This window comes from Oncorhynchus keta, chromosome 6, assembly GCF_023373465.1.
Source record: "Oncorhynchus keta strain PuntledgeMale-10-30-2019 chromosome 6, Oket_V2, whole genome shotgun sequence".
Classification (NCBI taxonomy): Eukaryota; Metazoa; Chordata; class Actinopteri; order Salmoniformes; family Salmonidae; genus Oncorhynchus; species Oncorhynchus keta.
The window spans coordinates 40,175,732-40,197,726 of NC_068426.1; the positions used below are offsets into that span (position 1 = coordinate 40,175,732).

The 21,995-nt window shown below is 43.4% G+C and overlaps 2 protein-coding genes across 5 annotated transcripts in view; both read right to left on the minus strand.

The window, feature by feature from the left end:
* LOC118384878 (dual specificity testis-specific protein kinase 2-like) overlaps nt 1-13,653 on the minus strand; it is a 36,335-nt gene extending 22,682 nt beyond the window's left edge. Inside the window, exons 1-2 of one of the 3 annotated variants that reach the window (XM_052521511.1) lie at nt 13,331-13,653; nt 12,742-12,866 (exon numbers count right to left, since the gene is read on the minus strand). In XM_052521511.1, coding sequence (XP_052377471.1) covers nt 12,742-12,866; nt 13,331-13,413 — 208 coding nt within the window. In that variant the 5' untranslated portion in view covers nt 13,414-13,653. The remainder of the gene's footprint in view (nt 1-12,741; nt 12,867-13,330) is intronic. The other 2 variants (XM_052521512.1, XM_052521513.1) reach the window with 2 other exon arrangements.
* A 1,369-nt stretch (nt 13,654-15,022) lies between these two features.
* Nucleotides 15,023-21,995, minus strand: part of LOC118385363 (calcium/calmodulin-dependent protein kinase kinase 2) — a 28,601-nt gene continuing 21,628 nt past the window's right edge. For both annotated transcript variants that reach the window (XM_052521510.1, XM_052521509.1), the window contains 7 exons: nt 21,704-21,903; nt 21,547-21,600; nt 21,336-21,409; nt 21,162-21,249; nt 20,944-21,075; nt 17,867-17,979; nt 15,023-16,657 (listed from right to left, as the gene is read on the minus strand). In XM_052521510.1, the coding sequence (XP_052377470.1) occupies nt 16,585-16,657; nt 17,867-17,979; nt 20,944-21,075; nt 21,162-21,249; nt 21,336-21,409; nt 21,547-21,600; nt 21,704-21,903 (734 nt within the window). In that variant the 3' untranslated portion in view covers nt 15,023-16,584. The remainder of the gene's footprint in view (nt 16,658-17,866; nt 17,980-20,943; nt 21,076-21,161; nt 21,250-21,335; nt 21,410-21,546; nt 21,601-21,703; nt 21,904-21,995) is intronic.

Consider the following 21,995-nt stretch of genomic DNA (forward strand, 5'->3'; position numbering starts at 1 on the left):
AAGGTACAAATCTGTCGTTCTGCCCCTGAACAGGCAGTTAACCCACTGTTCTTAGGCCGTCATTGAAAATAATAATTTGTTCTTAACTGACTTGCCTGGTTAAATAAAGGTCAAATGGAAAATTCATGAGAACTAGCTGCGTTTGTGTGGGCTAAACTATGGTTTGGACACACCCACTCATTCAAAGGTTTGGACACACCCACTCATTCAAAGGTTTTTCTTCATTTTTTAAAACTATTTTCTACATTGTAGAATAATAGTGAAGACATCAACACTATGAAATAACACATGTATCATGTAGTAAACAAAATATATTTGAGATTTGAGATTCTTTAATGTAGCCACCATTTGCCTTGATGACAGCTTTGCACACTATTTCTGTATATATATATATATATATGTCCCCCCCACTTCTAAAACCAAAGTTGCACCCCCTGTGTGAGGGGTTTATTCGGACTCTTGCAGGGGTTTGCACTGAGTGGTCCTCTGGAGCATTACTTGCCTGTGTAATTCCCAAGGAGAAATGAATGTGTGAGTACGACATGTCTGAGTATACGAGCTACTGAAAAAAGAGAATGTGGTTGCGCTAATGGGAGTACGGTATGTACCCTGCATAAGTATGGAAAGACAGTGAGTGATAGATGGGAGAGGCAAGCACAGATGCGAGCTGGTTTAAGCGTTGTTGGACATGTGGAGGGCCACCCACCACTAAACAATCACAGAGCCACTCAGCCCTGATTTCATGAGAGGCGATGGGGGAGTCAAAAAGAACAAGGTCTTGTGTGGGTGATGTGATGAGCATAACAATATACACAAATAAACCTGATCAACAACAACAACAACCTTACACTGGCCAGCAGCACAGGCTCAGGCTCAATTAGTTATTTAATACGCAATTTGCAAGTTGATATCACTCTCGTATGCAATACAGTCTAAGATCCTTATAGGCGATGCAACAAATGATGATCAGGTTGAACATTGAAGGAATAGAGCTTTTCCAAATAGGCCTCCCACGCGTGGATAATAATTCATTTATGCTCCTGTGTCATGAGGCTGCATGGAGAGCTGGCAGGGTTTGGAATTGTGTTGATGGAAAGAAGCATCGGGTCCTGACCTGGTTGGGCTTTGCAGTGCTGGGTAAATAATTCAGTCTAGTGGAACTCTAGAGCTGCTGCTGGCTCTCTGCTCCCTCCCTCCCTCTCTGGCCCCGGCCCCTGTGACACGACTCTCTGCTCCCTCCCTCTCTGGCCCCTGTGACACAACTCTCTCAGGTTACTTCCTGTCGCCCTAGAGGGTTTTGCTCCTGGGGTCACGAACTGCTGCTTCCATAAGGTCAGCCTGTGTGTATGTTTGGGGAGTGTGTGTGTACGTGTGTGATAAACTGCTGGAAAAGACTATGTAAGGAAACCACCAGAGTTGAAGGTTCATCATGTAAAACATACAAAACACGGACTCCATCAGGAAGTTATTCAGGGACTGTAGATATCTTCATGCTGAATGGCTAAGCGTCTTGGGCAGGGTGCTCGAAGCTCCTAATGCCGTGATCATTATATTCGTCATGAGAGACCTACAGTGGAAGTCAGAAGTTTACATTCACTTAGGTTTTTCAACCACTCCACACATTACTTGTTAATAGTTTTGGCAAGTCGGTTAGGACATCTACTTTGTACATGACACAAGTCATTTTTCCAACAATTGTTTACAGACAGATTATTTCACTGTATCACAATTCCAGTGGGTCAGAAGTTTACATACACTGAGTTGACCGTGCCTTTAAACAGCTTGGGAAATGGCTTTAAAAGCTTCTGATAGACATCATTTGAGTCAATTGGAGGTGTACCTGTGGATGAATTTGAAGGCCTAGCTTCAAACTCAGTGCTTGACATCATGGGAAAATCAAAATAAATCAGCCTAAACCAAAAAATGGTAGACATCCACAAGTCTTGTTCATCCTTGGGAGCAATTTCCAAACGCCTGAAGGTACCACGTTCTGCTGTACAAACAATAGTTTTGCAAGTATAAACACCATGGGACCACGCAGCCGTCATACCGCTCAGGAAGGAGACTCGTTCTGTCTCCTAGAGATGAACGTACTTTGGTGCAAAAAGTGCAAATCATTCCCAGAACAACAGCAAAGGACCTTGTGAAGATGCTGGAGTAAACAGGTACAAAAGTATCTATATCCACAGCAAAACGAGTCCTATATTGACATAACCTGAAAGGCCGGTCAGCAAGTAAGAAGCCACTGCTCCAAAACCGCCGTAAGAAAGCCAGACTACGGTTTGCAACTGCACATGGGGACAAAGATCATACTTTTTGGAAAACTGTCCTCTGGTCTGATGAAACAAAAATATAACTGTTTTGCCATAATTTACCATTGTTATGTTTGGAGGAAAAAGGGGGAGGCTTGCAAGCTGAAGAACACCATCCCAACCGTGAAGCATGGGGGTGGCAGCATCATGTTGTGGGGGTGCTTTGCTTCAGGAGGGACTGGTGCACTTCACAAAATAAATGGCATCATGAGGCAGGAAAATGATGTGGATTTATTGACGCAAAATCTCAAGACATCAGTCAGGAAGTTAGAGCTTGGTCGCAAATGGGTCTTCCAAATGGACAATCTCAAGCATACTTCCAAAGTTGTGTCAAAATGGCTTAAGGACAACAAAGTCAAGGTGTTGGAGTTGTCACAGGGAACTAGGTGTGTGAGGAATGGAATCAGGCGCAGAGAGTTCCACAGGGAAAAGTGCACTTTAATAATGCACAAACAAACAAGCCCACAACACAGGGTGCAGAAATATATGGACCACCCAAAAACACAGGGTACCAGGTCCAGAACACAAACACACCTAACTAACGCACACACGTAACACAAAATTAATCCCGCACAAAACAAGGGCAGGTAAACCTACTTTAAATGAGGAAGCCCATCAAGCACACACAAATAGACAATAAATAGACCCTTATAAGACAAAACAAACAGACAACGAAAAAGGGATGGGTGGCGGCTAGTAGGACGGTGACGAAGACCGCCGAGCGCCGCCCGAACAGGAAGGGGAGCCACCTTCGGTGGAAGTCGTGACAGGAGTGGCCATCACAAAGCCCTTACCTCAATCCTATAAAATTTGTGGGCAGAACTGAAAAAGCTTGTGCGAGCAAGGAGGCCTACAAACCTGACTCGGTTACACCAGCTCAGGAGGAATGGGCCAAAATTCACCCAACTTATTTTGGGAAGCTTGTGGAAGGCTACCCGAAACGTTTGATCCAAGTTAAACAATTTAAAGCAATGCTACCAAATACGAATTGAGTGTATATAATCTTCTGACCCACTGGGAATGTGATATAAAAATAAAAGGTGAAATAAATAATTCTCTCTACTATTATTCTGACATTTCACATTCTTAAAATAAAGTGGTGATCCTAACTGACCTAAAACAGGGATTTTTTTTTACTAGGATTAAATGTCAGGAATTGTGGAAAAACTGAGTTTAAATGGATTTGGCTAAGGTGTATGTAAACTTCTGACTTCAACTGTATATCCACAGATTGTATTCCTTCTGTAGCACAGTTGGTAGAGCATGGCGCTTGTAAAGCCAGGGTAGTGGGTTCGATTCCCGGGACCACCCATACGTAGAATGTATGCACACATGACTGTAAGTCGCTTTGGATAAAAGCGTCTGCTAAATGGCATATATTATATATTATTATTATTCTCCAGGTCACATTATCTCGTCAAGTGCCGGTGATGGGAAGAGTCAGACTTAGGGAGTATCAATGAGACGTCAGTGACTGAAGCCTGATAGCACTATTACTGGATCCGTTTTCCGACAAACACTTGACCAACCAAAGACAAATGACAATCTAGGCCCAGCATTTCTTGAAGGGAATGAATAGATGGAATGGGTGAGAATGGTTCAGTACCAAGCTACCAGGCCAGGTGCCTGAGTACAGAACCACCTGATGTTCAAAGGCTCAGCTAATCCTCACAGCTCTGACACATTCCACAACCCTGCCCAGGACAGCTACCGGAGACTGGCTAGAAACAGCGGAGGGCACCTACTATACAATGGATAGGATATTACTGGGTTCTACACCAACTAAACAAACGGAACTGTGTATAACGCAGCAGCTTCGTGTGGGATTCAGGTTGTTTTCAGTTCAATTGTGTTCAGGCTTTTTAAGTAGATACGTTTCAAGTAAAAGTGCGCCCAGTCATGCTAGTTACTTTCTATGAAGGATTAACCAGGAGAGAAAACGGGGCTGTAGGAGGGATCTCACTTAGGACGGGATCTACCTGTCTGTCAGGCTGTAGGAGGGATCTCACTTAGGACGGGGGAGGGATCTACCTGTCTGTCAGGATCTCACTTAGGACGGGGGAGGGATCTACCTGTCTGTCAGGATGTAGGAGGGGTCTCACTTAGGACGGGGGAGGGATCTACCTGTCTGTCAGGATGTAGGAGGGATCTCACTTAGGATGGGGGAGGGATCTACCTGTCTGTCAGGATGTAGGAGGGATCTCACTTAGGACGGGGGAGGGATCTACCTGTCTGTCAGGATGTAGGAGGGGTCTCACTTAGGACGGGGGAGGGATCTACCTGTCTGTCAGGATGTAGGAGGGATCTCACTTAGGATGGGGGAGGGATCTACCTGTCTGTCAGGATGTAGGAGGGATATACCTGTCTGTCAGGATGTAGGAGGGATCTCACTTAGGACGGGGGAGGGGTCTACCTGTCTGTCAGGCTGTAGGAGGGATCTCACTTAGGACGGGGGAGGGGTCTACCTGTCTGTCAGGCTGTAGGAGGGGTCTCACTTAGGACGGGAGAGGGATCTACCTGTCTGTCAGGATGGGGGAGGGATCTACCTGTCTGTCAGGCTGTAGGAGGGATCTCACTTAGGATGTGGGAGGGATCTACCTGTCTGTCAGGATGGGGGAGGGATCTACCTGTCTGTCAGGATGGGATCTACCAGTCTGTCAGGCTGTAGGAGGGATCTCACTTAGGATGGGGGAGGGATCTACCCGTCTGTCATCTAAAACAATCCAGGCTGTGAGAAGGCACAGCATCGCAGTGCTAGAGGCGTCACTACAGACTCTGGTTCAATCCCAGGCTTGGTTTTAGCCGGCCGCGACTGGGAGACCCAGGCGGGGCACAATTGGCCCAGCGTCGTTAGGGGAGGGTTTGGCCTGCCCGGGATGTCCTTGACCCATCTCGCTCTAGCGACTCCTTGTGGCAGGCCGGGCGCCTGCAAGCTGACAACGGTCGCCAGCTGTACGGTGTTTCCTCCGACACATTGGTGCGGATGGCTCCCAGGTTTAGCGAGCAGTGCGGCTTGGCCGGGTCGTGTTTCGGAGGATGCATGGCTCTCAACCTTAGCCTCTCCCGAGTCCCTACGGGAGTTGCAGCTATGAGACAAGACTAACTACCAATTGGATATCACGAAATTGGGGAGAAAAAAAGGGGTAAAAAGTCATATATATTTTTTCCAAAGCTGGTCACCACGTGGTTCAGCCAGCTATTGCGTGCCAGCGTTGTGGCACACAGGGAAAGGCTAACTCGTGTGGCTAAGTCCCTAATGAATCGACTCCCTTGTCCATGGACAAACCCCCACAGATGACCTACGCGCATTCATTCAGCTACTTTGCTCCAACTGAACAATCGACTGCAACCACACAAAAAAATGTCCCAGGAGTGAAACACCACAGAGCAATAATATCAATATAACCAAGGACGGTACAAACAGAAAGCACAGACAAAACGGACATCGCTCCTAGCGGGAGAGAACAGTCTTAAGAGCATTTCCAATTCCTTCTCTAAGTGAGTGAGAATGACTTCTAGATCTGATGAATGCTTTGTACCTGCAGAAAGGATACTGGGTAAGAGATCTGATCTTGTCATTAAAACGCCATAAGAGACTGGGCTGTTCCTCAGGCTCAGAGACAATTTACCACGGACTAGCATGACAGTCATATAGTCTTTGTCTAATGCACCGTGGGCTACCTTGCATTCCTCTTACAAAGGCTGATGCAGATAATTTATCCATACAATATTTCTACCAAGTGTGCTGATATTTAACTAAATCTTCAGGTATATTAGATGTGCATCCAGTTAGTGTAAATATCAATACAAAAATACAGTATGTGAATTACAATAATGTAAAGTTAATTTTCTGTCTTACCTGTATATCAATCACTGAATCAACTGTACCCCCCCCCCCCTTTTTACAGAACCTCCTGTACTGAAGGCCCACAATGCCTGTTCTGTTGTCTGATATTAATAACCGATTTATGACTTGTCCTCTGTCCTCGTTCAGGGGGGCCAGTAGCACAGTTCCTGTTCTTGCCCAGCTCTCTCTAATAAGACCAACCACACGCCACAGGCAACCAAGCCTCTCCAACTCTCTGATTCCATTGACGCCTAGCGAGCTCATAACCGTAAAGCAAATCGACGTTGTGCTATTATCTACTCTTCTATTTCCTTTAATCAAGAAAATAGACATTTGACATACAGTACGAGCCTATCTGATCATAGTGATTATTACTGCCAGATACACATTTCAGAATCTCCTAAAAAAGAGCCACAAGATGATGATTGTCCTTACTACAAGAGATCCTACTCTCTGTGAACAATTTGAACTGAATTGAATGAATTCAAAATTATTAACAAAAATTCTGTCGATGATCCTCAGATTTTTTGGGAAGCCATGAATAAAATCACAATTAAAAGAAGATATCATAATAATAATAATAATAATAATCGTAATCGGAAAAGATTTTAACAGATGTCAGAGTGTTCTCTCAACAAACACTTTTTTCAAACCAGGTAGCAACTTAGTCTTTTCAAAGTCACGAGAGAACTAAATCTATTGACAAGACAGAGAGCAGAATCTGCCATCCATCGAGTTAAGACTCAACCATTACTTCCATGGTAATCGACCCAGTCGTCTACTGACCAACAAGCTACGCAGTATTGATCAATTAGTCAATATTGCTACTATTGAATTTGAATCAGGTGAATTACTATCAGAACCAAAATGTATTAACCAAAGATTCTCCCCCATTTTAATAAAAAAAAAATACACCTCTGATTGTAAATCCACACCAAGCCAGATCAAATAAAATAAAATGTTATTTTGTCACATACACATGGTTAGCAGATGTTAATGCGAGTGTAGCGAAATGCTTGTGCTTCCAGTTCCGACCGTGCAGTAATAACCAACGAGTAATCTAACAAAGATGAACCGTTTTCAAAACGAAAGACATAAGAACTCCTCTTCTCTCAACTGAGGAAGCCGGCTTGCTGGAAGCCCACGTCTCCGTGAAATCAAAAGGGCATATTGGATAGCATGAATAAAGGCAAATGACCCGCTTGTGATGGTATTCCTCCAGAGGTCTATTTAACATTTTGGAAACAATTAGGTCCAATCATTAACTCAGCCGTTCACAATGGTTCGTTTGGGACGTAAATAGATTTTAATTAATTAATTTGGCTGTTATAAAAAAATACAAAAAGGTACGGATGCCCCCCTATCTTTGATAAACTTGATTGATTAAGATTGGTACATCTGGACTAAAGAGGATTTGTTTTAAAAAAAACTATTATCCTCAGATATCCTCCATCATGTATTACATATCTTACATGCTTCATCAGAAATCAAAGCTCCTCTCTCTCGACGCAGAAAAAGCTTTTGATAGACTAGAATGGTCGTATCTTTGGTCGGTTTTGGAACATATGGGACTTGGCTCCAATTGTATTCATATGATTAAAATACGATATACCAACCCCTCAGCCATAGCAATAAAAAGGCAATAGATGCTTTGTTCCATTCAGAATAACTATACGTATCAAGCAAGGTGATCTCATCTCACTTTTGCTCAAGTTATAAAAAAATCTAACCAAATCTGCCCTATGGAATCTCTACTTATGGAATCCCAATAGATGCCCATTTTAAATATTAGGGAATAGATATTTCCTTCCTTAGATAAAACCATTGCCAGAAACACTCAATTCAATTTGGCCTCATTTGATTCACTAATATCTCAGTTGCTCTAACCAGACAAATATCTTTTGTCAAAATGAATATATTGTCAAAATGAATATATTGCCACGGCTGAATTTCTGTACTTCATTGCTTCCCTTATCTCCCCGTTCTGGCTTTTGGGATAAAATCCATAGCGCGATTTAAACACTACCCGCAAAACAGCAGTCTCAATGTCAACAGTGAAGAGGCTGCTGGGCTTTTAGGCAGAGTTACTCTGTCTAATGTCTGTTCTTTTGCCCATCTTAATCTTTTATTTTTATTGGCCAGTCTGAGATATGGACTTTTCATTGCACCTCTGCCTAGAAGGCCAGCCTCCTGGAGTCGCCTCTTCACTGCTGACGTTGAGACTGGTGTTTTGCGGGAACTATTTAATGAAGCTGCCAGTTGAGTACTTGTGAGGCGTCTGTTTCTCAAACTAGACATTCTAATGTACTTGTCCTCTTGCTCAGTTGTGCACCGGGGCCTCCCACTCTTTCTATTCTGGTTAGAGCCAGCTTGCTCTGTTCTGTGCACAGCATAGGTGGAAACTTTCCGTGGGAATTAACTGGAATATGGGAATAAACAGAAATATATGCTAATTAATATTAATACCATTTAAATGTTGATATTTTTCTTTGGATGTATTTACCGTATCATATGCAGACAGAAACAAACATTTTACCTCATCACAAGTAGACATAATTGCAAATTACTAAATCCTTCCGATATATATATTTTTTTATTAAATGGGACGACTTCACTGAACAACAAAAGAAAGGGAATATTGATCCCCAATGATCCATCGCATCTCCCAAAAACGGTTTCAACATGTGTAAAATGATAACCAAAGCTTCAGGTTCTATACTGTAAAACGATAGTCCAGAAACTAAAGCTTTGATTGTCTTCCTCTCAGGCTTCCATGTCTTCTCCCTGGACCTCCTCAATGTCCACCTCTTGAACATCAGACTCTGAGGCCTCATCTTCACTTTCACTTTCACTTTCCAACCTTGATGAGGATGGCTCGTTGTCAGGCTCAAAAAGCCTTAAATTTGTCCGGACGGCCATCAATATTTCAACCCTTATATTGGTCAGTCTGTTGCGTGCGTGTTCCCAAACAAGGACCAGTTGCGCTCTGAGGCGGCTGATGTTGGTGGGATTTGGAGGATGATGGAGGCAACAGGGGAAAGAGCCTCAGATCCACAAAGTCCCTTCCACCAGGTGGCTGATTAGATATGTTGGCACGACTGCCATATTGCATCTCCATCCCAAAGCCCTTGCTTCGAAGTGTACTTCGACAGACTGCCAAGAACCTTGCCCTCATCCAGGCCAAGATGGTGAGACACGGTAGTGATGTTGATCTCTGCACCAGACAGGATGCTCTTGCCAGCATACTTGTGGTCCAACATGTAAGCTGTGGCGTGTATGGGCTTCAGGCAGAAGTCTTAATGCTTTTTGATGCATTTCAGAACTGCAGTTTCCTCTGCTTGGAGCAACAGTGAAGTGGGCAGGGCAGTACGGATTTCTTCTCTTACATCTGCAAGCAGAGTCTGAACATCAGACAGGATGGCAATTGTCTCCATTAATCTGTGCAATGGCTACTGCTATAGGTTTCAGGAGTTTCAGGCTGCTTACCACTCTCTCCCAAAATACATCATCCAGGAGGATCCTCTTGATGGGGCTGTCCATATCGGCAGACTGTGATATGGCCATTTCTTGGAGTGACTCCTTCCCCTCCAGGAGACTGTCAAACATGATGACAACACCACCCCAACGGGTGTTGCTGGGCAGCTTCAATGTGGTGCTCTTATTCTTATCACTTTGCTTGGTGAGGTAGATTGCTGTTATAACTTGATGACACTCCACATACCTAACCATTTCCTTGGCTCTCCTGTAGAGTGTATCCATTGTTTTCAGTGCCATGATGTCCTTGAGGAGCAGATTCAATGCATGAGCAGCACAGCCAATGGGTGTGATGTGAGGGTAGGACTCCTCCACTTTAGACCAAGCAGCCTTCATGTTCGCAGCCTTGTCACCAATGCAAGTACCTTTTGTGGTCCAAGGTCATTGATGACTTCCATCAGCTCAAGACATTCATCAGCATTTCTCTGACTACGTTCCTCCATTGAGTCAAAAAAACTTCTGATTCCAGGAGGACCATGAGCTGTTGCTATCGATAAAGGTGTCTGATTCACCATTTTCACCTTGAATAGAAGTAGGGGGACTTTTGTCAGAGGTTGCTTGTTGTGAGCACTGAGGGAACTTTATGCACTTGGCCAGATGATTCTGCATTTTTGTTGCATTCTTCACATATGATTTGGCACAGTATTTGCAAATCTACACAGCGTTTCCTTCTACATGAGCTGCAGTGAAATGTCTCCACACATCAGATAGTGCCCGTGGCATTTTCCTGTAAAGATTAGGGGGAAAATGAGTTTAAAAAACCCAATACAATTCCTTGTACAGATAAATAGTTAAGCAGTTAGATTAAACAAGTCCTTTGTAAGATACATGTTTTAAATTAAACATGTATGGAAACAGGTGAATTAACACTCAGTTAGAAGGCTCAAGCAAGCTAAAACCCACATGGTAGCAAAAACTAACTAGCAGAAATGATTAACAAGTTAGAAATGATTTAAACACACTTTGCCCTAGGCTACTATTTACTAGTTAACAAAAATCATGTATGTCATATAGAATATATTCACCCCACCCAGTATTGTAATCAAAACTTACCAGAAAGCATGTTGTCCTTGGCTCAGACAGTGTAGTAGTGTGGGCTCAATAGCATCTCATTAGTGTGCAAGATCTTGAGAATTAGCTGCACATGTGATGGAAGATTGCACTGTGCATGCAGAGGGTTGCAATTCCATTGAATTGGGGATAGCAACCCTAATCTACACACAATACCTCATAATGACAAAGTGAAAACAGGATTTTTGAAATATTTGAAAATGTATTAAAACCCAGAAATACCTTATTTACATAAGTATTCAGACCCCTTGCAATGAGACTCGAAATTGAGCTCAGGTGCATCCTGTTTCCATTGAGATGTTTCTACAACTTCATTGGAGTCCACCTATGTTAAATTCAATTGATGGGACATGATTTGGAAAGGCACACACCTGTCTATATAAGGTCCCACAGTTGACAGTGCATGTCAGAGCAAAAACCAAGCTAGGAGGTCGAAGGAATTATCCGTAGAGCTCAGAGACAGGATTGTGTCATGGCACAGAGCTGGGGAAGGGTACCAAAAACATTCTGCATCATTGAAGGTCCCCAAAAACACAGTGCCCTCAATCATTCTTAAATGGAAGAAGTTTGGAACCACTAAAACTCTTCCTAGAGCCGGCCACACTGCCAATCTGAGTAATCGGGGGAGAAGGTTCTTGGTCAAGGAGGTGACTAAGAACCTGACAATCGCTTTGACAGAGCTTTAGAGTTCCTCTGTGGAGATGGGACAACCATCATGAAGGACAACCATCTCTGCAGCACTCTACCAATCAAGCCTTTATGGTACAGTGACCAGATGGAAACCACTTCTCAGTAAAAAGCACATGACAGCCCGCTTGGAGTTTGCCAAAAAGCACCTAAAGATTCTCAGACCATGAGAAACAAGATTATCTGGTTTGATGAAACTCTTTGGCCTGAATGCCAAGCGTCCTGTCTGGAGGAAATCTGGCACCATTTCTATGAAGGATCTGAATACTTCCCAAAGGCAGAGTAAGACTACTTTTGGAAAGCTCTTATTCTGAGCTAGCCATTAAAAAAAGTATGGTCCACAGATGTAATAGAATCTGAACAACCCTGTTAACTGGAACAGAAAATGGAAATATATGACCTTGGCATCCCGTAATCCGAAATATTAACTTAAGTTTGTTCACAGACTGTATTTAACACCAAGGAAACGTTTGACTCCCACCTGTTCACTGTGTCCCCTAAATCAGGTAGGCACATTCCTTCATATGATGTGGGAGTATAAAATGGAACTGGAACAGAGTGCCTGCAGTTAAATGCGTCTGGGGAAAAGTTACAAAATTAATTCACAGTATGTTACTTACTGAGTATAGTTTATTGAATCTCTCAATCAATTAGAGATGAGAGATTAGAGATTATTTTTCCTTTTTTTTGAGGGGAAGCCTACAGGTTTTATAAAAGTATAATTTGAAATGGATAATGTACCTGTATCTCCCCCAACAATAAATAACAAAACATAGAAAAATTGAGGGAGATTACTGCATTGTTCAGAACTCCAAGGTGATTCAAGTTGGAACGGCAAAATCAGCAGTCAGTCAAGGTGGAATAATTGACCAATCATGTTATTATCCAGTTATTACCGTAAATACAGGATATTTATTACTGTACAACCCATTTCTTTCAGCTCAAGAAAATTAACTGATTACAACACGAGTTTAGATCTACTTTATCACTGTGACTGGCTTGGCACAATCTAAGTTTAGTTTACATCATTAGGCAAGCCCTACTTCAGTCGTCTAAGCCCTTGAAAAATGTGAAGCACCTGCCGTGCTGATGGAGAACATAACATTATTCAACTCTGGGGTGCAGAGATACAGGATTTAAGCAATGCAATCACTTTCAACAAGAGCTTTTTTTCCAATTATTTTCTTTCAAGGGCAGGAATCTGGAGGAATTGAGGGCAAGGGAAGAAAATAAAGTAAGTTAGTAAACTGTTGCAAGCATATGGATGGACTAAAAGAGTGTACTACTTACTCCAACGATTCAGTAAGCTATTCATATGCATCTTGTGATGGGTGGACAGGAGGGTTGCACAGTCAGTCCCACAGTGTGTGTAAACACAAGCAAGACCAGCAGAAGTTAGTGCCTTTGTCCAGCAGCTGAGAGAGACCAGATCACAAACATTATGAACACAAAGCCACAGACAGGAGACAACACAACTAAAGGTGATTAAACATGCAAACAAGTGTCACTGTCAAACCAAAAGATACACGTGACACATTCCAATATTGGTGATAAAACTATTAATGCACTTTCAGTAGGCGGCTTGTGTGATCTGGATGACATAGGGACCTATAAGAGAGCACCTGTTGCATGTTTCAGCGCTTATTCGTGCATGATCACGTTACGGGTATCTTTACGTTACAGACGAGGAAACTACGCATTACCTGCCATAAAAAAAATGTCTACTATTTTAGGATGGTAGGCTTAATAAATATGTCGATGATGCAATAAACAGCTGATATATTACGTAACATTTCTAATTTGATTGGGATATGATTTCATTCTAAACTTCACCTATCATTCGAAGGTGTAGACAGACACCTTACTACTTACTACTTACTGTGGCAAACTGTTGTATAGTTGAGCGTTTTCTTCAATGAACTTCCCTGGCTGCGTCGTAGATGAAAATAAATATTTCCCCATAGAGGTTCCGCCAGCTCCGCAACACCTTTAGCGCGTTCATGCGAGTGTCTCACAAACAGAGTAAACAATGCCTCAGTCCCAATCAGTCACCGTCGGGTTCAGTTGTTGTGCAGAAACTGAACCCACGCAGGTTGATGAAATCAGATTACATGTATGCCTTATCTGTTGCCTCCCTGCAATTACATGATACATGACACACTGCCCTTCAACCAACCGGTCACTCGGTAAAAAGTGAGACCAATGACAGCGGTGCCCAGTCCTGCCCCCCCCCCACACACACACACACAGACAGCTGCCGCAATGGGGAACTTTCGTATTCCAAAGAACCGTTTGTTTTCATAACCTTTTCACTTCTGTGTTCTGCAAAGCAAGTCTAGATGACCTCCCAAAATGTTAACCCGGCAATAACTGAACCATTCTTGATTTATTGAATAACATCCCTATTCCACATGTTAAACTAATTCCCCATAGACATTCAACAAGTTTGCTTGCAGCTGATTTATACGACTCTTATAATACATTCACCTATTAGGCCTCGACGCATTATTCAGCTGGAGACATTTATTTTTGACCCGAGGCAGTGAATATGCAGAGTCCATATTGTATCATGAAATGGCATAGGACGCACTCTGGTGGTCATCTTGTGTAACATAAATTGATGTTCATACAGCATGGCCATTACCTATGATGGCCTGAAAACGTGTGACCAAGTGCTTCAACAATACCCGACAGCAAAGCACCCAAAAAATAATGTGACAGAGACGGGAGACATTGCAGAAAGTATAACTGTAATTTACTCAAATAATGAACTGGATACAATAGATTAAATCATTATGAGCTCTTGTTTTGTGAGAAGCTCTGTTATGCTATGACAATTCAATGGTATTTTTATAGTATGTTGGCATGCATTTGGGTAGAGGCACCAAAGCTCTCACTACAATGGATGGCATTATGCTACAGTACATTGTGTGATATGGACAGCAAAGGTAATCCTATCCCTTTCAATGAGATTGGGCAAAGACTGAAACAAAAAGACAAACAAAAAGACTGAAACAAAAAGACTGAAACAAAAAGTGAAGATGAAATATATGTATAATGTATACATTTGTATAAATACAAATTTCGTGGGTTGCATTTAATTCAGCCCTGTAGTCAAACCCAACCTCTTCTATGATATAATGAAGGGGAGGGGAGCACTTTCATGTGGAGTGATAAAATAAGTTGTCATTTCATTTTCTTCCCTCGTCGGCTCAGGGATTCAAACCGGCAACCTTTCGGTTACAGGCCCAGCGCTCTCTAACCACCGCTTCTGATCTGGACTGAGGTCACAGTCTGTATCTTCTCCTTCATTTTAATATTCCACAATATTATTCCTGAACAGTGAGATCCCCAAACAGGTACTGCCATTACCAAGCGGTCAGCTACTGTATACAGAGACCTCAATTAGATACTGGACAACACAGTATACACGACAGACCAATGACAGGGTGGAGCGCTGCACCACAGAGTGACACTTCGTATGCATAGTAAGTAATAGGTCTTAAAAAACACACAACATACAATTCAGATTGTTTAAAGATACAGTAGTGACGTGCAAGAAATGCCCCCCTCCAAAAAAACCCTTCGTCATACATTCAACACGCTGGTGCTGAAAAATATCTGTATGTTGGAAGCATTAATTGTTGAATTAATGTTGTTTCAAAGATATACTATGGAACCACGGGCATGTCCAGTGACTGTAGCTATCCACAAACACCACAAACACCGTCTAACTACGTGCAACAACAAAAAAAGAAGGCAAGAGGAAAACAGAAAAAATAAACATGCCACAAGACAACTAAGGAAGATCCTTCGACCGCCATGGAAAAAGAGTTGCACTCCAGTGGCAATGTCGGACTTCTACTAGCACGTTTGTATCTTACCTTATCTGATGACAACTTTATCTAATTCAAACCAACTCCAACACTTCCGTAACAGATATGTCATGCATAGATTTGTACAAGAGGTCTGCAGCCACACTATATGCCTGGGAGTGAAATTCATTTGTAAGAGACAATATAATTCCTATCATTTCACAATGACAGTGCAATTAGAAATAGTCACTTGTTTTAAAAGGTGTTTGCTATTAGTTTACAAAATACACTATTTAATTTATTTTTGGTGTCCCGAAAACGAGAGGTTTAAAAACCACACCCGTCAATCTATTATAAAAAGCTTACAGAAACAAACATGCCACAAACACATTAGTTTTGACTTGAGCTTCAACATTGTCCCATCCCCCTTGGCCCGCTTGGCCCCCTTGGACTCTTGGCCCCCTTGGCCTCTTGGCCCCCTTGGACTCTTGGCCCCCTTGGACTCTTGGCCCACCACACGTTTAACCAGTATATGCATTAGAAAACGCAGCTTTTTTTAAAAACCTCTTCACCAGTTGTAGTAACTGGGAGACAGTTTACAACAAACCTTCAGTGAGGACTGAATCAATAAAATAAATAGTTTGTGCATCGATAACTAATTCTATGATTGTGCAGCTTATGTAGCGTAAACAATGGCTGCACTGGGAAATAAACAACCTCACATGCATACCATGAATTAAGTAAAAAAAAAAAATTCTCTCTCTCTATTTTTCGTTTCAATAAACCTCTCCTGTTTATCGTTACAAAATTGTCCACATTGATGGTGAGTGGTCCAGACAATCATAGTCAACTAACTTGCTCTACTAATACGTGGGGGACAGGGCTACGTGGGGGACAGGGGTCGCCCCTTGAAAATGTACAACCGTCCACAAACACCCCTTCCCGTCCCCCATACCCCTGCAGTAAACGTGAGAGCCTTTTCAAATGGAGGAGGCCTGGAGAAACACATGTAGCTAAAACACAGACCTTTATATCAGAAGCCTGTGACTAGAAACATGAGCATGCATTACAGATGGGTGTTAGTGAGTGACAGTCAGGAGGGAGCTTTCACCAAAAGGGTCCCGTCTCATCAGGGTGCTCATCAAGGTGCTCATCAGGGTGCTCATCAGGGTGCTCATCAGGGTGCTCATCAAGGTGCTCATCAGGGTGCTCATCATCCCTATAACAGTCCTGTCCACCTCCACAAAAAACATTAGTGGCTTCAACCAACATAATTCGCTAGCATGCCTTCACCCTCGCGCTGAGAAACCACACCGCATCAGGAAAGAGTCTCATCTTCGCCCACCAAGGGCAGGTCCATACTTCTCATGCCCTCCCCGCTCTCTTGTTTCCTAGGAAACGAACCGGAGGAGCAGAATTCAATACAGCCACCAGTGCTAAGTACCTGTGTCAATTCTATCACTGTAGAGATACAGCGAGTTAACCTCAGTTGAGCTGGGAAACTGAGTGGAACCGTTCACTTGTTCGCTACGTAACTGGAGAGATTGAGCAGAGAGGGAACTTAGCAAGCTGTTAGTTGAACATTCAGGTCAGAGATTTAACAAACAACAGCAGAGTAGTTCACTGGAATGTTCTTGGGAGGGAGGAGGGTGTTGTGATGCTGCATGCGGAGGAATCCGTGACCCATTTCTTAAATACAGATATTCGGCCAAATTTAAAATCAGGGTTTTCACAGGGAAAGTGTTTATAGGCTGCAGTTCTATAAGTGCTTGGCCAAGGATGAGATCGATTCATTCTAATTTGCTGACTTGACAGTTTCTGCTCTGCTCATTGCTGTTCAGTTCACACTTGACCAGAAACACCTTAGATTGCACTTGGTCGTACGGGAACCTCGTGTCACCCCAGTTGGGGATCAGCAAGAGGTTCCCAGACATGGTTTCAAGTACCCCTGTGTATTGGCTATAATAATTCCCTTGACTGCATGTTGATCTGTTACACAGGAGCACTTGACGACGAACATCACTCATGCCTATGGACTTAAGTGAGTTTCATACCACTTGAATAGTATTGAGCTAGATAGGCAGGCAAGGCAGTGGCAGGCTCATAGTCCTTTACCTTCTTTGGTTACTATGAATGTAGCAGTATCTCACATTGCCCGCTCTCCCTTTGCTGGAGGGCAGGGGGGGGGGGGCAGATTAAGAGGTTGCCAAGCACAGACGAGTGAGTATATCACAAGAAAATCTTAACACCATCTACGTGACATCCTACTATAATTTAATGACAATTAAGAATCCATTTTGCAAGATAAGAATAATTAGCCATGTACAAGATAACCCCCAACACTGAGCTTTTCTATTGCAATATGAAGCTACATTACATTATTAAGTGATTGTAGGATTGCACATTTCTGGAAACTTTCTTAAAATTGCCAGGTTTTCCAGAAATGTTCCGGAAATAAGTAGAAAATCCAGAATCCTTACAACCAGGATTTTGAGAAAACCTGAGAAAAACACAGATATTTTGCAACCCTAACTGTTTAGAAAAGATGTTTCTCTACTGACTAGAGAGCCGTGTAAAAGGCCTAAGAGAGGGGAACTTACGTGAGCACGTGTCCTGGTGCAGACAGACCGGTGCCTCGGTCTTCGGTTCTCTGGCGGCCCCAGTCAAAGGGGTTCCCAAAGGAGCGCTTCCTCAGCATGGTCCTCACCAGGATCTACAGAGACAGAGACATTTGAATGGGTTAAGTTTGACACCTGTCACAGAGCAGAGTGGCTGTGAACAAATGTCCTACGTTTATCATTCACTTTATCTGGTCAAACAGTCGTTTATTAGTTACAGCACTTCATATCAAGTTCGCCCTCGTGGTTTAATGACTTTATAACTTCTGTGTAACCAGTGTAACGACCCAGCTGTACAACAGTAATTGTAGATGAAACTATCAAAAGAGCTGAAAGGAAACTGACGATATTAAATCAATGAATGAACATTCATAAGGTATCTTTTGTGAACGGTAAAGTGTGGCCTCTTGTCCCAGTACACCAAGAGACTGCCTGCTGCAAAATGAGCCTGAGTGTGAGTTCTGAGCCAGTGCTATCATGTTTAATCCCGCGCTATCATGTTTAATCCCGCGCTATCATGTTTAATCCCGCGCCATCATGTTTAATCCCGCGCCATCATGTTTAATCCCGCGCCATCATGTTTAATCCCGCTATCATGTTTAATCCCGCGCCATCATGTTTAATCCCGCGCCATCATGTTTAATCCCGCGCCATCATGTTTAATCCCGCGCCATCATGTTTAATCCCGCGCCATCATGTTTAATCCCGCGCCATCATGTTTAATCCCGCGCCATCATGTTTAATCCCGCGCCATCATGTTTAATCCCGCGCTATCATGTTTAATCCCGCGCCATCATGTTTAATCCCGCGCCATCATGTTTAATCCCGCGCCATCATGTTTAATCCCGCGCTATCATGTTTAATCCCGCGCTATCATGTTTAATCCCGCGCCATCATGTTTAATCCCGCGCCATCATGTTTAATCCCGCGCTATCATGTTTAATCCCGTGCCATCATGTTTAATCCCGCGCCATCATGTTTAATCCCGCGCCATCATGTTTAATCCCGCGCCATCATGTTTAATCCCGCGCCATCATGTTTAATCCCGCGCTATCATGTTTAATCCCGCGCCATCATGTTTAATCCCCCGCTATCATGTTTAATCCCGCGCTATCATGTTTAATCCCGCGTTAAAGCTAGAATCCTGAAACAATTAACAACGCGTTTACCATGCCCGTTTTGGTAAAAAACTAAGGGATGGGCCTGGAGAAATATAACCACTCTTTAATTCATAAACAGAGCTATGGATATCAACATTATAGTTTAAAACCATGTTTTGAGGCTGTGCAGTGTCTGTTTACATTTACGATGTTAACAAACATTGGAGCAAAACAAGTTTATATGTTGGGTTCTGATACATTTACAGTGGGCATTTACAGTGGGGAGAACAAGTATTTGATACACTGCCGATTTTGCAGGTTTTCCCTACTTACAAAGCATGTAGAGGTCTGTAATTTTTATCATAGGTACACTTTGACTGTGAGAGACGGAATCTAAAACAAAAATCCAGAAAATCACATTGTATGATTTTTAAGTAATTAATTAGCATTTTATTGCATGACATAAGTATTTGATCACCTATCAACCAGTAAGAATTCTGGCTCTCACAGACCTGTTAGTTTTTCTTTAAGAAGAGCTCCTGTTCTCCACTCATTAACTGTATTAACTGCACCTGTTTGAACTCGTTACCTGTATTAAAGACACCTGTTCACACACTCAATCAGACAGACTCCAACCTCTCCACAATGGCCAAGACCAGAGAGCTGTGTAAGGACATCAGGGGTAAAATTGTAGACCTGCACAAGGCTGGGATGGGCTACAGGACAATAGGCAAGCAGCTTGGTGAGAAAGCAACAACTGTTGGCACAATTATAAAAAAATGGAAGAAGTTCAAGATGACGATCAATCACCCTCGGTCTGGGGCTCCATGCAGGATCTCACCTCGTGGGGCATCAATGATCATGAGGAAGGTGAGGGATCAGCCCAGAACTACACAGCAGGACCTGGTCAATGACCTGAAGAGAGCTGGGACCACAGTCTCAAAGAAAACCATTAGTAACACACTACGCCGTCATGGATTAAAATCGTGCAGCGCACGCAAGGTCCCCCTGCTCAAGCGCATGTCCCGCCTGAGGTTTGCCAATGACCATCTAGATAATCCAGAGGAGGAATGGGAGAAGGTCATGTGGTCTGATGAGACAAAAATAGAGCTTTTTGGTCTAAACTCCACTCGCCGTGTTTGGAGGAAGAAGAAGGATGAGTACAACCCCAAGAACACCATCCCAACTGTGAAGCATGGAGGTGGAAACATCATTCTTTGGGGATGCTTTTCTGCAAAGGGGACAGGACAACTGCACCATATTGAGGGCAGGATGGATGGGGCCATGTATCGCAAGATCTTGGCCAACAGCCTCCTTCCCTCAGTAAGAGCATTGAAGATGGGTCGTGGCTGGGTCTTCCAGCATGACAACGACCCAAAACACACAGCCAGGGCAACTAAGGAGTGGCTCCATAAGAAGCATCTCAAGGTCCTGGCGTGACCTAGCCAGTCTCCAGACCTGAACCCAATAGAACATCTTTGGAGGGAGCTGAAAGTCCGTATTGCCGAGCGACAGCCCCGAAACCTGAAGGATCTGGAGAAGGTCTGTATGGAGGAGTGGGCCAAAATCCCTGCTGCAGTGTGTGCAAACCTGGTCAAGAACTACAGGAAACGTATGATCTCTGTAATTGCAAACAAAGGTTTCTGTACCAAATATTACGTTCTGCTTTCCTGATGAACCAAATACTTATGTCATGCAATAAAATGCAAATTAATTACTTAATCATACAATGTGATTTTCTGGATTTTTGTTTTAGATTCCGTCTCTCACAGCTGAAGTGTACCTATGATAAAAATGACAAATACTTGTTCTCCCCACTGTATAAGTTATATTCTTCAAGAATCAATGGGCACATATCATTCATTTATAAGTCCCCAAAAAAGGAAGTATCAACTACAGATTCTAGCTATGAAGGCAGTGCAGTGTGGTCTGTGTGTGTCCTCTCCTCCCACCACTCACCACAGTGGCCAGACTGGGGATGTGTTTGACAGAGTTCTCCACCTCCTCTTCGGTCACCTCGATCAGCATGCAGCAGTTATCGTCCTCCAGAGGGAGCGGCTCCGCTCCTCGCCGCGTCACCCACGGGTGCACCTGGAGGGAGCAGAGAGAGGCCCAACGTGATGCAGCCACACACACTAAGTGCATTACAAACACACACAAATCACGAAAAAGCAGACCTTAATCTGCGGTACTGATATCCTGGTCTCTGGATTCTTGTCAAGCATCTTCAGTAGCAGATCTTTCAGATCGTCAGATAAGTCTGAACTGTAGGGGCCACAACAAGAGTTTTAGGGTCCTTCATTAATCATGGATCGTATCCCCTCTCAGTAGAGTTGAATTGGAGAACTCACTGCTCTGGCAGCTCCACTGGCTGAGTCTTGATCTTGTGATGAAGACTGATGATGCGCTCATCCATAAAGGGACACTGTTGACAGGAGTCACATTCAAATTAGAACGCGTCAGGTGAAACATGTTGCGTATCAGTCATAAGGCTGAACTATTGCATCATGCAGCTGTGGATTGTAGTAACATATAGAGCACAGTAAGGAGGAGAGGTTTTACCACTCCGAACACGAAACAGTACAGCGTCACTCCCATGGCCCAAACGTCCAATGCCTATAAGAAGAAACAGAATTCACTTAAAACCCACATCGTTTCCTCATAACAGCTGCCCTTAAGGACTGTCAGAGAGAAGCTCACTGACAGACGCTCAATTCACCTTGCCAGAGAAGTTCTTCCTGGTCTCGGAGAGGGTCTCGGGGGCGAGGAAGGCGGGCGTGCCCACCGTGCTGGTCAGGAGGGCGTCGGCCCCTTCAAACTGGTTACTGACCCCGAAGTCAGCGATCTTAATGTGACCGTCCTCCCCAACCAGGAGGTTAGAGGGCTTGATGTCTCGGTGGATGATCCTCTGGTAATGCACTGGAAAACAACAGCACAGTATTATTAGTCATTTAGCAGAGGCTCTCACGGTAACGAGACATACATGTGACTACTTTTCATTTCCCCCTCTG